The 12,889-nt window shown below is 41.0% G+C and overlaps 1 protein-coding gene across 1 annotated transcript; it reads right to left on the reverse strand.

The window, feature by feature from the left end:
- Positions 1 to 5,941: 5,941 nt before the first annotated feature.
- Positions 5,942 to 12,155, reverse strand: LOC117603424 (uncharacterized). Its single transcript, XM_034322582.2, has 5 exons — positions 7,743 to 12,155; positions 7,260 to 7,465; positions 7,041 to 7,176; positions 6,741 to 6,977; positions 5,942 to 6,622 (listed from the first exon to the last, which is right to left on the reverse strand). Exons 1-5 carry the CDS (start codon positions 7,800 to 7,802, stop codon positions 6,257 to 6,259), a joined length of 1,005 nt encoding a protein of 334 aa, XP_034178473.2. The 5' UTR covers positions 7,803 to 12,155; the 3' UTR covers positions 5,942 to 6,256.
- Between the last annotated feature and the right edge of the window lie 734 nt (positions 12,156 to 12,889).

Below are 12,889 nucleotides of genomic sequence, written 5' to 3' on the forward strand. Positions count from 1 at the left end.
GATGTATGGGATGCAGGAATATAAGTGATATAATGATATAAGGGATGCAGGAATATAAGGGAGGTAGAGGGGTAAAGGATGCAGGAATATAAGGGAGGTAAAGGGGTAAAGGATGCAGGAATATAAGGGAGGTAGTGGTATAAAGGATGCAGGGACTTAAGAGATGCAGGGATGTAAAGGATGCAGAGTTGTAAAGAAAGCAGGGATGTGAGGAATGCAGCGATGTAAAGGAATCTGGGATGTAAGGAATGCAGAGATGTAAAGGAATCAGGGATGTAAGCGATGCAGAGATCTACGAGGATGTTGTGCAGGTACATCCGCACCCCTCGGCGGTCGCTATGAAACTGAGGTTCGCTCTAGGTCGAACGGTTTATAACAGTGCCACTGCCAGCTGCCTATGCAACAATGTTGCAAAACGAGAAATCTGGATTACTCCTGTATTTGTTTACTTACTTTTACTCAAATCAGTATCACCAAATATTTTTTTTTTTTTTTTTTAACGTGAGGAAATCTTGCATAAGACCCCGCACCGTCCCCCGGGGCAGGGCGGCGGGGGAGTGTCAGATTCTTACTGACTAAAACCTCACGGCGACCGGTACTGACGGTAGAAGAAGGCTCCAGGATCTTACAAGTATTACTCTGGAGCCCTCCACGTCTGACACACAAGTGCCCACCTTGAAGAAGGTCTAAACTGACACCTCCTCCGGTTGACTACTCTGTGGTCGACACCGGGGGTCGCACTCGGTGCCGGCCTCTCCTAGGGCCGCGTGCTAGGACGCCCAGAGCCCCTACTCTAGACGCCAGCAGCCCTGAATAACTAAAATTCTATATAATTCTAAACTAAAATTCTATTTTGAATAACTTAAATTCTATAAAAATTGCAGTGTATGTAATTAATTATTAATAAATGCAATGATTATAGCACAGCTGTAATAGTTATTCAAAAAGAAACAAATTATCATAAAAAAAAAAAATAAAAAAAAAAAATGGATACCAAGGATTTGAACCGAGGACCTTTAGATTGTGAGTCATGTGTTTAACCACGGAGCGGATCCATGACTCGCAATCTGAAGATCCTCGGTTCGAATCCTTGGTTCCCAAAAATTTTTTTTTTCTTTTTATAATAATTTTTATGTAATAGTTATTCAAAAAGGGACAAATTATCATTTAAAAAAATAGAAAAAATGTTGGGAACCAAGAATTTGAACTCTGGATCTCTAGATTGCGAGTTGTATGTATGAGTTTGTCATACTTCAGAATGTAAGGAGTAACTAACTGTAATTGTTAATATCTTTTAAACAATTAGCCGTCTACCCCCAAAAGGGGGTATAGGCGTATTCAGCTCGACGAACTCTACATACTGGCAAAGTTTCATTAATAAGTTAGTGTAACACTTGGGTAGTTCTTCGTATAAGATTCGAAAAACAATCACATATCACTTTTCCCACGCTTCGATTTTCACACAGAGGAACTAAATTCCGAAGAATTCCGTCATTAAAATCGGATCGTCCAATTCCACCAGCGAAATTATTTCTGCACCCCGTAGTGGTCGGATCGATTCTCGTCGAACGGTTTCGAGCGAAAAAGGATCGCCGGGAATCACCCCCGGGGCATCGTTTTGCGCGGTGTGGAATTAACCGGTGCTTCCCCCTTTTCTAAAACCAACACGTAATTATCTCACCGCCGGTTGTTCGGTAATTTTCATCCTAGCGGCCCTTTTTCCACCAACAGGTACGGGCCACGCCGATAACCGATATTTACATGGCAGGTGATATCAATTATCGTTCGAGAGGCGCCGCTGCCCCGAGGGCCGAAATTGCAGCCGGTCTTTGGACCCGCTTCCCCGCCAATTTACTCGATTCGCGCCTTCGACGACTTTTTTTCCACGCTTCTCTAGCTTCGTCGAAAAGATGGACCTCTTGGGTGAATCAAGCTCCCTCGGCTCGATTCAATGGACGACCTACAAAAAAGGGAGGCCGTCCTTCGATAGTCATTCTTGGCAGCGATCAATTTTTATGACCCTACGCAGCTTCGTTCGAGGGATGCAATATTGAGACTACTAAGCTTGCACCCTAAAAAGTGTATTGAATCGTTTTCTTGAATCGTTTCCAAGAATTTTTAGGGGTAGTTTTGGATTTGCTTAAAAAGTAATTTACCTAGTCAAGGATCGTTGCATGATATTTCAATTTTATTTATTTGTTTTAAAATTGAAGAAATAAATACTTAACTTTGATTGACGCAACTATCGCAAAAATCATGGGAGAAGGGGTTAATAATATGGAAGATTCTACATATAATTATCACTTTTAAAGGCTGCCCCAAACCCTCCTTCATTTATCACTCAAGATTGATTAATTGAATGCAAATGTACACAGATTTAATCATTATGAATTTATAATTAATTTAGTAACAGAATATCCTGATATAAAATCTTTTACCAGTAATTACACGTGACTTTATCTCCCTATAGCGCATCAGGAACACGATACTCTTATCGAAGACATTAAGTGCAAACAAGAGGAATAAATGATTGATAAATGCAAATTTGCTTCAACGAGAAAAAACGCTTTTTAAACAACTTGTTTTTTTTCGCGATATCGCTAAGAACCATCTGCTTGTCAATCTAACCACCTCAGAAATTATAAAATCAAACTCTCGTAGCAAGTATTGTTCCGTCACCTATTGAGTGGGCTCGTTCCCAACACCCACGCATTTTTTTGGCAACAAAACAGCTCTCTATCTGCTCTTGTTTCATCTCGAAGAGGATTGGGCGTGACGCACCGTTGCAGCTGAGGCGAACGGTGACTCGATAAGTACCGTGATGGTCGCCCAGGGCAAAAACAAATAATAACTCGAACAGGAGGGGCCCGTTGGTTAGCGGCTACGTCCGGCATCGAAGCAATCTCACCTTATTTTCGGGGCGACTATCGCAATTTTCAGAACGGTTGTCTCATCACGAAAGCTGGCCCCGTCTGGACGTGGTGAATTACAGGGCGCCCGCCACCCCGTCGTATTACGGTGTTGGTTTTCGAGCCTTTTGCGTTAAAAAGACACGTGTAATCATCGTTCCACTTCCTGTCGGCGTAGAATACTACGAAACTGGCGTTTATCGAGTCCTCTACTCCTATTTCTCTACCCCACCCCTCTGTCCCTTTTCCGTACATCCTTCAACCCCTTGAAAGTAAAATTCAAATTTCTAAGTAATTAGCAAGGGCTTAAGGGATGAAACTTTACCATGGCTCACAATGTAACCACGTCAATTTTTTGTTACCTGAAAAGACTCCACCTTGCATGAGAATCATAGAGCGTGCGTTTTCACAGCAGGTGTCGAGGTGGCCCGTTTGCAAAAGGTCTAAATTGCAGGGTGTTCCGTCTGCAGTATCGATCGCGTGATGGAACAGTTGCACGATTACGCGTGCTTCATTTAGCGGAATCATGAAAGTACGCGAATTTCAAGCTGCAATAAGTTTGTTTAGTTTATGAGAAAAGGAGGGTTTATTGGATCGAGGTAATGTAAGGTATCGATGCAGTTGATGGGTTCGTAATACCAACTTTTCTTGATTAAATCTTCATCTGATTCTGGTTTCATTATTCAGACTTTGTACAGATTCTGGCATCTCTGATTTAATAGAGTTTTTAATGAAAAAACAAATGTTTTATTTTGTAATTTGTGAATATACCGAGAACGAAAGTGTTAGTCTATTTTATAGACTAATAAGAGCAACCTTTCTACAATTTTCTTTTCATTCCAATGGTAACGAGCTAACAAGCTCATAAAACCGCCAAATTTTTTGCAAAAATTCTACTCTTACCCTTGCACGATTTACTCGATGATTTATAGGACTCGTCCGTCCACGGCGAAGGGTGTCAAAGAAAGAGGGTGTTAAATGTCCCCGGAACTCACCTACAGTAACAACAGGCTGTGCTCGTTGAAAATTGGCCACGCTTTTTTCCCCGCTCTCAAGTATGTTTTTGAAAGATGCGATTTGTTTTTGTCGAACAAATTGCTTGTCCTCGTGAAGCCTGTCTTCCGCAAGGGAACCCGTGTGCACGCTCTTTGATGCGCGCGTTTTGCAAAGAAGAAAACGGTGGCTCTGCGAGCTGAGAAAAAAAAAGGAGGACGAGCTTGAAATGGCAAAAAGACACTGGTCCAGTCCGCAAATTCGTTTCTGGACAAAGTGGCAGCTGGATCGCGCTGATCACAGGGCCGTGTTAATGGAGGCTAAGAGAAACGTGTCATTAGAGGAGCGCGCAAGCTACAGAAAGCGGTATTTGTTCATTAATTTTAATGAAATTATCGAAGTCACGAGACTCGATAGATGAACCATGAGACTTTGATAGTTTCATTTTATCCAGGACGGCACTTTTGTTTCCTCGGCAAACTGTTATGCAAATTGAATTCCATGGGAAGAGCGTGGCGGTGAATTTTAATATTGGTAAAATTCACGTTCGATAATATGGGATTGCTAAATTAATGAAAGATTTTGCATTTTAATACAGGAATTATGAGATTGATCAGCTGATTGAATTAATTTAATGCAAAGCACTTTCGATAGAAAATTAATCACTATGGGGTAACTTACAGTTAATGGGAATCTAGATCTAATTAAAATTTGATACTAATAGTGTCGATGGGGTTCAATTCTATTTTGTTTTTAATTTCCAACAGACATGGTATTAAGGGTAATTAAATATTCCGTACGATCGTTTAATTAATCGGGAATTGGCCTGGTTAATTATCATCAAAGGTTCGAAAACTGGTTAACCCAGACACCGTTTCGCGTTTCTGAGTTACGTAGACAAATGAACTATTAGTATCCCGGCTTGTAATTATAAAAATCGCGTAGGCGGTGCTTTGGCGCCGTGAGCCTTCATCAATCATCCATCAATCTACGAAACCGGCATTTCTTCTAGATTATCTGATCCTTCAGTGGAAAGATAGACTGTAGTTACTAGGAAATGGGTCATCTTTCAACTAACAATTATCTCGTGAAACCTGAACGTTCTGTGATGGAACTGACACTGACGATAGGCATGTAAAAGTAGTAATTACATGAATTAATTATCTTTTACTTCTTGGACAACGTTATTCAATACCATTATTATGTACTCAATTTTTCTAACAAAATTTATCTTTTATCCTTTATTAAATTTTTATCTTGTAGCCGTTTAGTGAAGGGGGAGTTCCGAATTGCGTTATGATAGGTGTCTGGGACAGGGATCGTCTGTTGTCAGCCCCACTGACGAGTCTAGCTTTTTTTTTTCTCCCTTCTCCTACAATCCAAAAATTTTAACAAACGACACTATACACAGGCATCAATTTTTCATCGTTCTTTTCACACCTGGATCAGTTTACATAATTTCCATTGAACCATCCGACTGTTATCTCGTTTCGATGAAGTTACATCACCATTGTACGTACACTCAATCATACAAGCGCTTTCGAAACTGGATCGCAGTCTCGACGTGGGTGAATCAGCCCGAAGCGATGCACTGGATGCATTCTCGTTTTTCTCCCCCTTCGAACAGGTTGCATAGCCGAAACTGCAGCGTGATGCAAGAACGAGAGCGTCGGTAGGCGAAAATTGTTAAGCCCTGGCATTCGTTGTTTGATCGCGGACGAATTTGGCCGGAAGGGTGACCGCGAGCTAGCCACGGCGATCGGCGCGCCGATTCCTCTGTCCAGAATGGGCGTGAAGATCGATTTTCTCTTTTTCATGATTTACTGCCGCGATTTCGTGCAACAGCGCGTCCTAAGATTTTAATCGAACTGGACACTGGCATCGATTCATTCTCGCCCATCACCAGCGGCCAGAAATACCCCCTGTTTCGGGCGAACTGGATCAAACCCTCCTTTTCAGATTAAACATCGTCTCAAATAATTTGTACTCGGTAGAAATTTTATTTTTATTAAATTACAATTAAACTAAATCGTGTTTCATCAAAATTTTATTTTTTTTTTAATTACAATTCGACTAAATCGTGTTTCATCAAAATTTTGTTTGGCTACCCAATTTGACGAAATTGATGGAATTAATTATCATCCCCTCACACAGAGAATTTTATAAGATTCCTGTAGTGATACTAAAACGTTAAAAGAATATGATTTTCATAAATAAATATTAATTAGCGACCTAATAACAAATCCATTAAAATATATTTAATATTACCAACAACAAATTCACTCTAGTTAAAAGAAATTTTTGCGACTCTCTTTGAGAAGAACGAACATTTACTATGATTTTTCTTGTTGCGATTAAGTTTTTCGTTTGTTAACCAAAGTTTTCGATATCGTGCTCTGCACGTGGGCGTATTTTGGATTTTTCGCGGGCTTACCGCTTGATAATGGTGATATTTTCTTAATCGACATCGATGGAGTACAAATCGTAGGTGAGATTTTCGATGTCGCTACACTTTTACGTTTCGCCGTGGCCTCGTCTTTGCCCGCGGTGATCGTCGTGTTCAATTTCGAAGACGTGGGTGTTCCTGGAAAGGCTGACGTTGATCTTCGAAGCTTCGGTGCTTGAGTCTGTCTCATCAACGTCGAGGTACGATTCGATCCGGGATAAGTGCCGATCGAGGAGAGACGACGAATGGGTTTCGTCGTTTCAGGGTAGATATCCTGTAAAATTATGCAAATTGAATGTTCAACAAATTAAAGACAATTCGAGAAGTTTCGCCTATTTTGATTAAAAAATTATTCGTTGAATTTCAGTGATTCGTTCAATCATTTCTCCAACCTTCTTCACTTGATCAATCTTCGATATGACATCGTAAGCGCATTCCCGAAGCTCTGCGATTTTCTTCAAGAAGGAATTGCTCTTCATTTTCTCTGGATCCAAGGATATCTGATCTTTCTCTTCAGCTTCTCTTTTCTTTTTATTCGTGCCACTAGCCTTTTCTTCTTCCTCGCGAATAAACGTGTCGGATCTGGCTACAGAGTTCACGTGAATTGCTGGACTTGACCGTGATATAAACTAAAGCAGAAAATAAATGATTCGATAATTTAAATAAAATTTAATTTAAATATCGTAAAGTACCTTCTTCTGTTCGGGAGTACTTTCAGCTTGATCACCATTCAATGTTTCTATCTTCTCTTGACTTTTCGAAATCAATGTATCATTATCAGAAATGTTAACAGCATTACAAAAAGTTAAAGTATCCAGGGATCTAAATCTAAAATCATTGCAATTATTAGAGCAGAGATTTTGTGTAAGAGTTAATCGGCTTGTGTAATTAATTGGAAATGTATTATTAACCTTGCCAGAGATGTACTGTTTGAGTCCATAGTTAATCTTGGTACAGTGGGAGCATTTGGAGTGCAAATGGTGATTCCTGTACCTGGTGTTCTCACCGATGAATAATCGGGCACTTGTAGAGATACTCCTAACAGTATTTGAACTACATCTCGAATTGCGTTTAATAGCTGCTGATTAGTCAGTGGTGGACCATCACCGCCTTCACCCTGAAAAAATATTTTAATATTAATATTTATCAAAAACTCCAGATGCTGATAAATATATTTCTCGACGATGGATTCCAGATTTCTTATCTTGAATTATAAGAAACTAACACCAAGTACACTGAAAATTTGTTAATAATAAATAAGAGTATTATTTGACTCTGTATCTTTAAAAATTTGAACCGTTAATCACTTCACTGGCAACAGAAATACTTTCAGAAATAGGATAACATTGAGCTTCGTGTTTTAATTATAATTTAAATTAGAAATTTGCACTCACTGGTTTGGTCCATCGAAAAATTAAATTTGTAAACTCCTCTGCGAAAGATACCGCGTTCATTATGAATAAAAGACCGATCGATTCTGAAGAAAATCAACAACTGAATCGGCTTCGAATCGTGTAATTGTTCAGTGACATCGAAAAGTCCTTACCACGTATCGTGTTTACATCAGTGATGTAACTAGGACTCCGAGAGCCCCTGATTATTGTCCCAGAAAGAATTCCTCTGAAATTCGAGCAAATTTTAACGACACACTGAAAATTTCAACGCTGTATGTTCAACTGTATTTGCTCAAGTCTGGACTTGGGCTCAAGTTTATTCGTGTTACTACCGTGTCTTAGCAACTGCCCTTTGTTCTGTCTAATTCCAGGTTGTTTGACAAACGGATAGAGCTGCTCCAAGTTAACACAGCCTGTTATTTACGTTTCGAACGTTAGTGCAGTGTAGAGACAAAGATAGTTAGAATTTTATTCGTAACGACTTTGACAGCGACAAAATCAACTCCTTGCCCTATGATTGATTTAGACGATAAAATATTTCTAATTTTTCAATGTGTCCTTTGCGTTAACGATTGCGTTAAACCATAAAATATTTATAATTTTTCAAACTGCCCTTTAAAAACCAAGGCCTGTAAAAAAAGTATCATTACGAAAGAATCTTCTGTCGCATTAAAGAAAGAAAAATATAATTTTGAAAGCAAAGGAGTGGCAATTTATCACAACAGTTGGCACTGTCAAGGAAATTTGTTCCTCGAACCGTGCGATCCGAGTTGTTTCAAGGTAAAACGCTGAAAGAACCCGTCCGGATGAACGTTTGCTCCAAACATGGTGGAGTAATGGTGGCCGTTCACTCAAGCCACTGTCGCCAAGGAAATTGCAGAAATGCCACGGGAAATGGGTCGATTGTCCGGCATTCTCTGACGGTTGGTGTCAGAAACGAGACTCGCCACCGTTCGCCGAGTCCCGAGTGACTTAATTAACTGTAACGTTTCCCTCTAACGAGAGAAACGATTGCTCGTGCACGATTGAACGGTAGTATCGATTGCACCTCTTGTCACGGTACACGGAATTCGAATGGAAATCACGTAGAATGAGGAGACCGGACCAATGAACGATCGTTTGCAATGGTAATGAAGTACCCTGTGGAATAATGCATATTTTGTGTAGGCAATTATCGCGGTTTCAAATTAATATTTCAATCGGGAACGATGTTTCATGATACTGGCTTGATTGAAGTTTGTAATTTATTCCGTTCCATTTCACCATTTTTTCTACCCTTTCAGAGAGTATTTAAAAAATAAAATTAGACAATTATAGCCGCGCCTCTGCGTTTGATTTCTTTTTACGAGAAAAAATTTCTTTGTAATTTTACATCGATTTCAAGGCTGTTCAGGGAACAATGACGCTGAAGAAGCAGCACCTTCAGCCCTCCACTTTGCCGATTCGCGACGGCTTTACCGAACAATCTTACACGAGTATTCGTGAACTAAACACGGCCACTCCTCGAGCCTGCCAATTATTTCCTGCCACACGTCGGCGTACTGATGGAGCAGTCCGCGAAAGAGGCGTAGGAACGTGATAAATCTGCCTTGGGGGAAAAAACTAGCTGCCCAAAAATATATGCAAGCTGTAGATGGATGGGTGGAGTGCAAGGGCGTTGCCTGGTGCCGAACGGTCTCGTCTTAGTTTGTTTCTCGAGACTCCTTTTCCCTCGGCCCTCAACCACGATCACCCTCGGCGTACTTTTTGGTGAATTTCTTGGCGATTGAACGATTAGGAGTGGGCGGTGCTCGTCAGTCAAACCCGTGAACCCGTTTCTGGCGTATGCAGATGAAGATGCGTTTTCATCGACGTCCGATTTTCATCTTCCGGAGGGTGAGAAATAACGGCGTTGAAAATGATTAAAAATCGGAATTTTGTCGGATTACGACGGAATAATTGAATGTACAGGAGATAAATTAATCCCGAAATGTATCAAACAGAAAATAAAATACATTGAAAACCTTTAACAGTGAGTTACATTTAATTCTACCGAATAGTTCCCTAATTATCTGAAATTCGAGCAACAAGTTCCAGCGAAAGCAAACAGAGCTTCCATTTCCCACAGAGGATGGCGTGAAACGACCACCAAACAGCGCCGTACAAAAGAGAAAGGAGTAAAAGGAAATTGGTATCGCCGGTATTTAACATTATTTACTTTTCCTCGACGCGAGACCATCGCAAAAACAACGTTCCCTGAATACTTTCGCAAATGTTACCAGATTCCCCGTTTTACCGCTCGCAATTGCTGCAACAACCAAAACTCGTTCGTTTCGAAAAACCCTTTTGCCGGAACGTCGGCGCGTTTAAACCAGTTATTATTCCGCGTTGCACCTGTATTTACGAAGACTGGCTTATTTCAGGCCCCATCAGGAGCAATCGCGCGGTGGTAGGCTCGAGTGTCTAGTAAAACATTCCTAGGGAACCCTAGAATCCTTTCCGCATCGAGACAGAAACTCTGTTGGTTTCTGTACCGCACTAATTTCGACTTGTCGTTACAAATGAAAGGGTTCGCCGAGTCTGCAACCTTCCGTGGTACAAATATTTGTTATTCCAGTCTGCCGGATGTCCTTAAAATCCTTCGCAGGGATACGGAGGTTCCCGGCGCGGCCGCGAGGGCAGCGAGTCTCGTGAAAACGCGGCAACCCGTTTGATGTTCGCTGTTTGAACAGCGGTCATTGTCTTGCCTCCGCTTCGTTCCTCTTCGCCCATCGCGTTCCTTTTATCTTTTTCCTTTTCCGTCTCTCTTTCTTGTTCGCTCCCGTGTAAGCTACCGCCAGGGCAAGAAGGCAGCTCGTTTCAGATAAGGACCGACTTAAAAGCTTCCCTCGGGGGCCTCGCGAAAAGCATTTTTTACTGCATCTCCACGGATTAAGGTGTCTTTGCGCCGGCTCGGTTGATTTAAGCGGCACGAGAAAGGTTTGCCGTATAACTTCCGGTGGTTATGGAGGATATGAACGTCCATCGTCTTCTTGCTACTTTTTCTTTCTGTATCTTACGTTTCGACGACGCTGTTTTCAGAGAGAATTATTATAAAAATAGAAATAATTATTTTCTTACATTCTATTCTGGAATATTCAGCTGTAAATTGTTGAATTTTGCAATTGTGAATACGAAACGGTGGCCACCCGTGGTTGCCTAAATAGAGGAATCATCTCGAGTATATTTATCCACGTGATCTTCGAACAACAAACGTAGAAATCCTTAAATCCTAAATCAACCTGCCGCGAGCCGAAACTCGAAGGCAAAGTGCAAACAAACGGTGGTAGCGACGACGCGAGGGAACCACGGTCCAATCTGGCGAAAGTCAAATATTAGCCAACTAAATAGAACGTGCTTTTGCGGGCCATTTAAGTCATCGCGATTTAATGGAGCTACGTTTCTTGGCTAATCTCTTCCTATCGTAACATTTCACTTTAATCCGAAAGAGAAAAGATTATGCAGAAGCCCCTGAATGTTTCTATTACATTCCTTTTCTCAGTTAGTATCGAATAAAAATTGCAAACGAAGCTTTCCACTGAAAATGATTAAACTTTATTTCTCGCTTCGTTACTTTTTACGAAGTTCCAGGTGCTCTCACGAGTTTCCTTTACTATTCAACCACTAGCTCCTTCAAAAATTCGCGGCACGCCTTTGGTGTTTCAACTTTTCCATCAAGCTCATCCTGCGAAGTAATTTCAGAGTTTCATCCTCAACATATTCTCTGCAAGTTCCAACCAGTTGCCTTATAATTTTCTCCACAGTTGTATCTGCAAAAAGAAAATAACAAAAATTAATAAAACAAACTGAAAAATGCTGTCTTCAAAATAATATTTCTTCGAAGTAAATTGAGACTGCAAAATCGTTCGTGAAAAACGTGCTGGCCGGTATTTTTCCGGCAGAAGTTTGCCATCGGGAAGCACGAGGGTCAGTACGGGCTCATCGAAGCGACCGGAGGGATCTTATGTTTGGATAGTCTTTAACTGACTATTACACCTGAATGGAACGTCCCAAAATGGAAAAGGGCAGCTTGGCCCTTGATCCGACCGGCCCACTTCCTGTGGAACCCGAATGGGTAGACCCGCAGGACCAACGGTCAATGGTAATAATGACGAATGTTTCTTTCGTCGAAAGGGAACTAGACGTCGATTTTGCGACTGGTATTACCTGATACGAATTCGTTTCTTCCTTGAACGGTTCAAGGATCACTCGAGGAATCAACGAGGTCCAAAGGATTCAAGATCTGATGATCGTGTTACTGATTGACCGCACAGTGGAATCATCACTGTGAAAAATTTTCTTTCTATTCCATATAAACAAAATTATTAATCTACATGATAATCGTCGTCAAAGTTGACATAATTATAGCCGCCCGATGAAATGGTAAAAAGTGAATTTCACCGAGCCACGCGATGGAACGTGTGTAATTGCAACTCGTTACCCGTCGCGATCGTTTTTCGCATGCGTACACAGATGATGTTTTTGCGATTATCGGTTCCAGCGGTTCCCGTAGGAATCCACTTAGCCGTCCATTTAGTCGTCGAGCGATCCGTGACGACGAAAATATACGTTACGTAATGGGACTTCATACCGGTTAACTGAAATCCACTTTTTCTTGTTACGTATGGTAATCTTCGTACGCGGTTGATTAACGTTTTTCCATGGTAACGCGTTAACACGATCCACTGTTGAATAGGAAGGCATAATTCAGCGTAATGAAAGCGGTGAACATCGTCTTCGGGTTGTTTTTGCTGGCCGAGCTAATGGCTGAAAGGAAGATTGAAGAGTCGCCTGTTCCGACTGGAAATCGAAGCATCGAAGAAGTATCTAACATTCTAGATCATCGGCTATTAGCGAGAACAGGTTTCGAGATCGTAAATTGAAATTCTGTATCGCAACATCGAGTGAAATTTGGAAAAAGGAATGAAATTTGAATATTTTTTTAAAATGTAAGAATTTTCTAAACAGCCCAATATTATTTCAATACAATAACTGAACGTCGATTTTTAAAGAAAAAGAACGATCATGGGCACGCTTCGCGACCATCGATTTGTCCCAGATTCTCATCCATCATGGCGAACAGCCAACAACGGAAGTTGCACGGCATTCGTGTATTTTGCCCTGGTTCG

The sequence above is a fragment of the Osmia lignaria genome, chromosome 4 (genome assembly GCF_051020975.1).
Source record: "Osmia lignaria lignaria isolate PbOS001 chromosome 4, iyOsmLign1, whole genome shotgun sequence".
Lineage (NCBI taxonomy): Eukaryota > Metazoa > Arthropoda > Insecta > Hymenoptera > Megachilidae > Osmia > Osmia lignaria.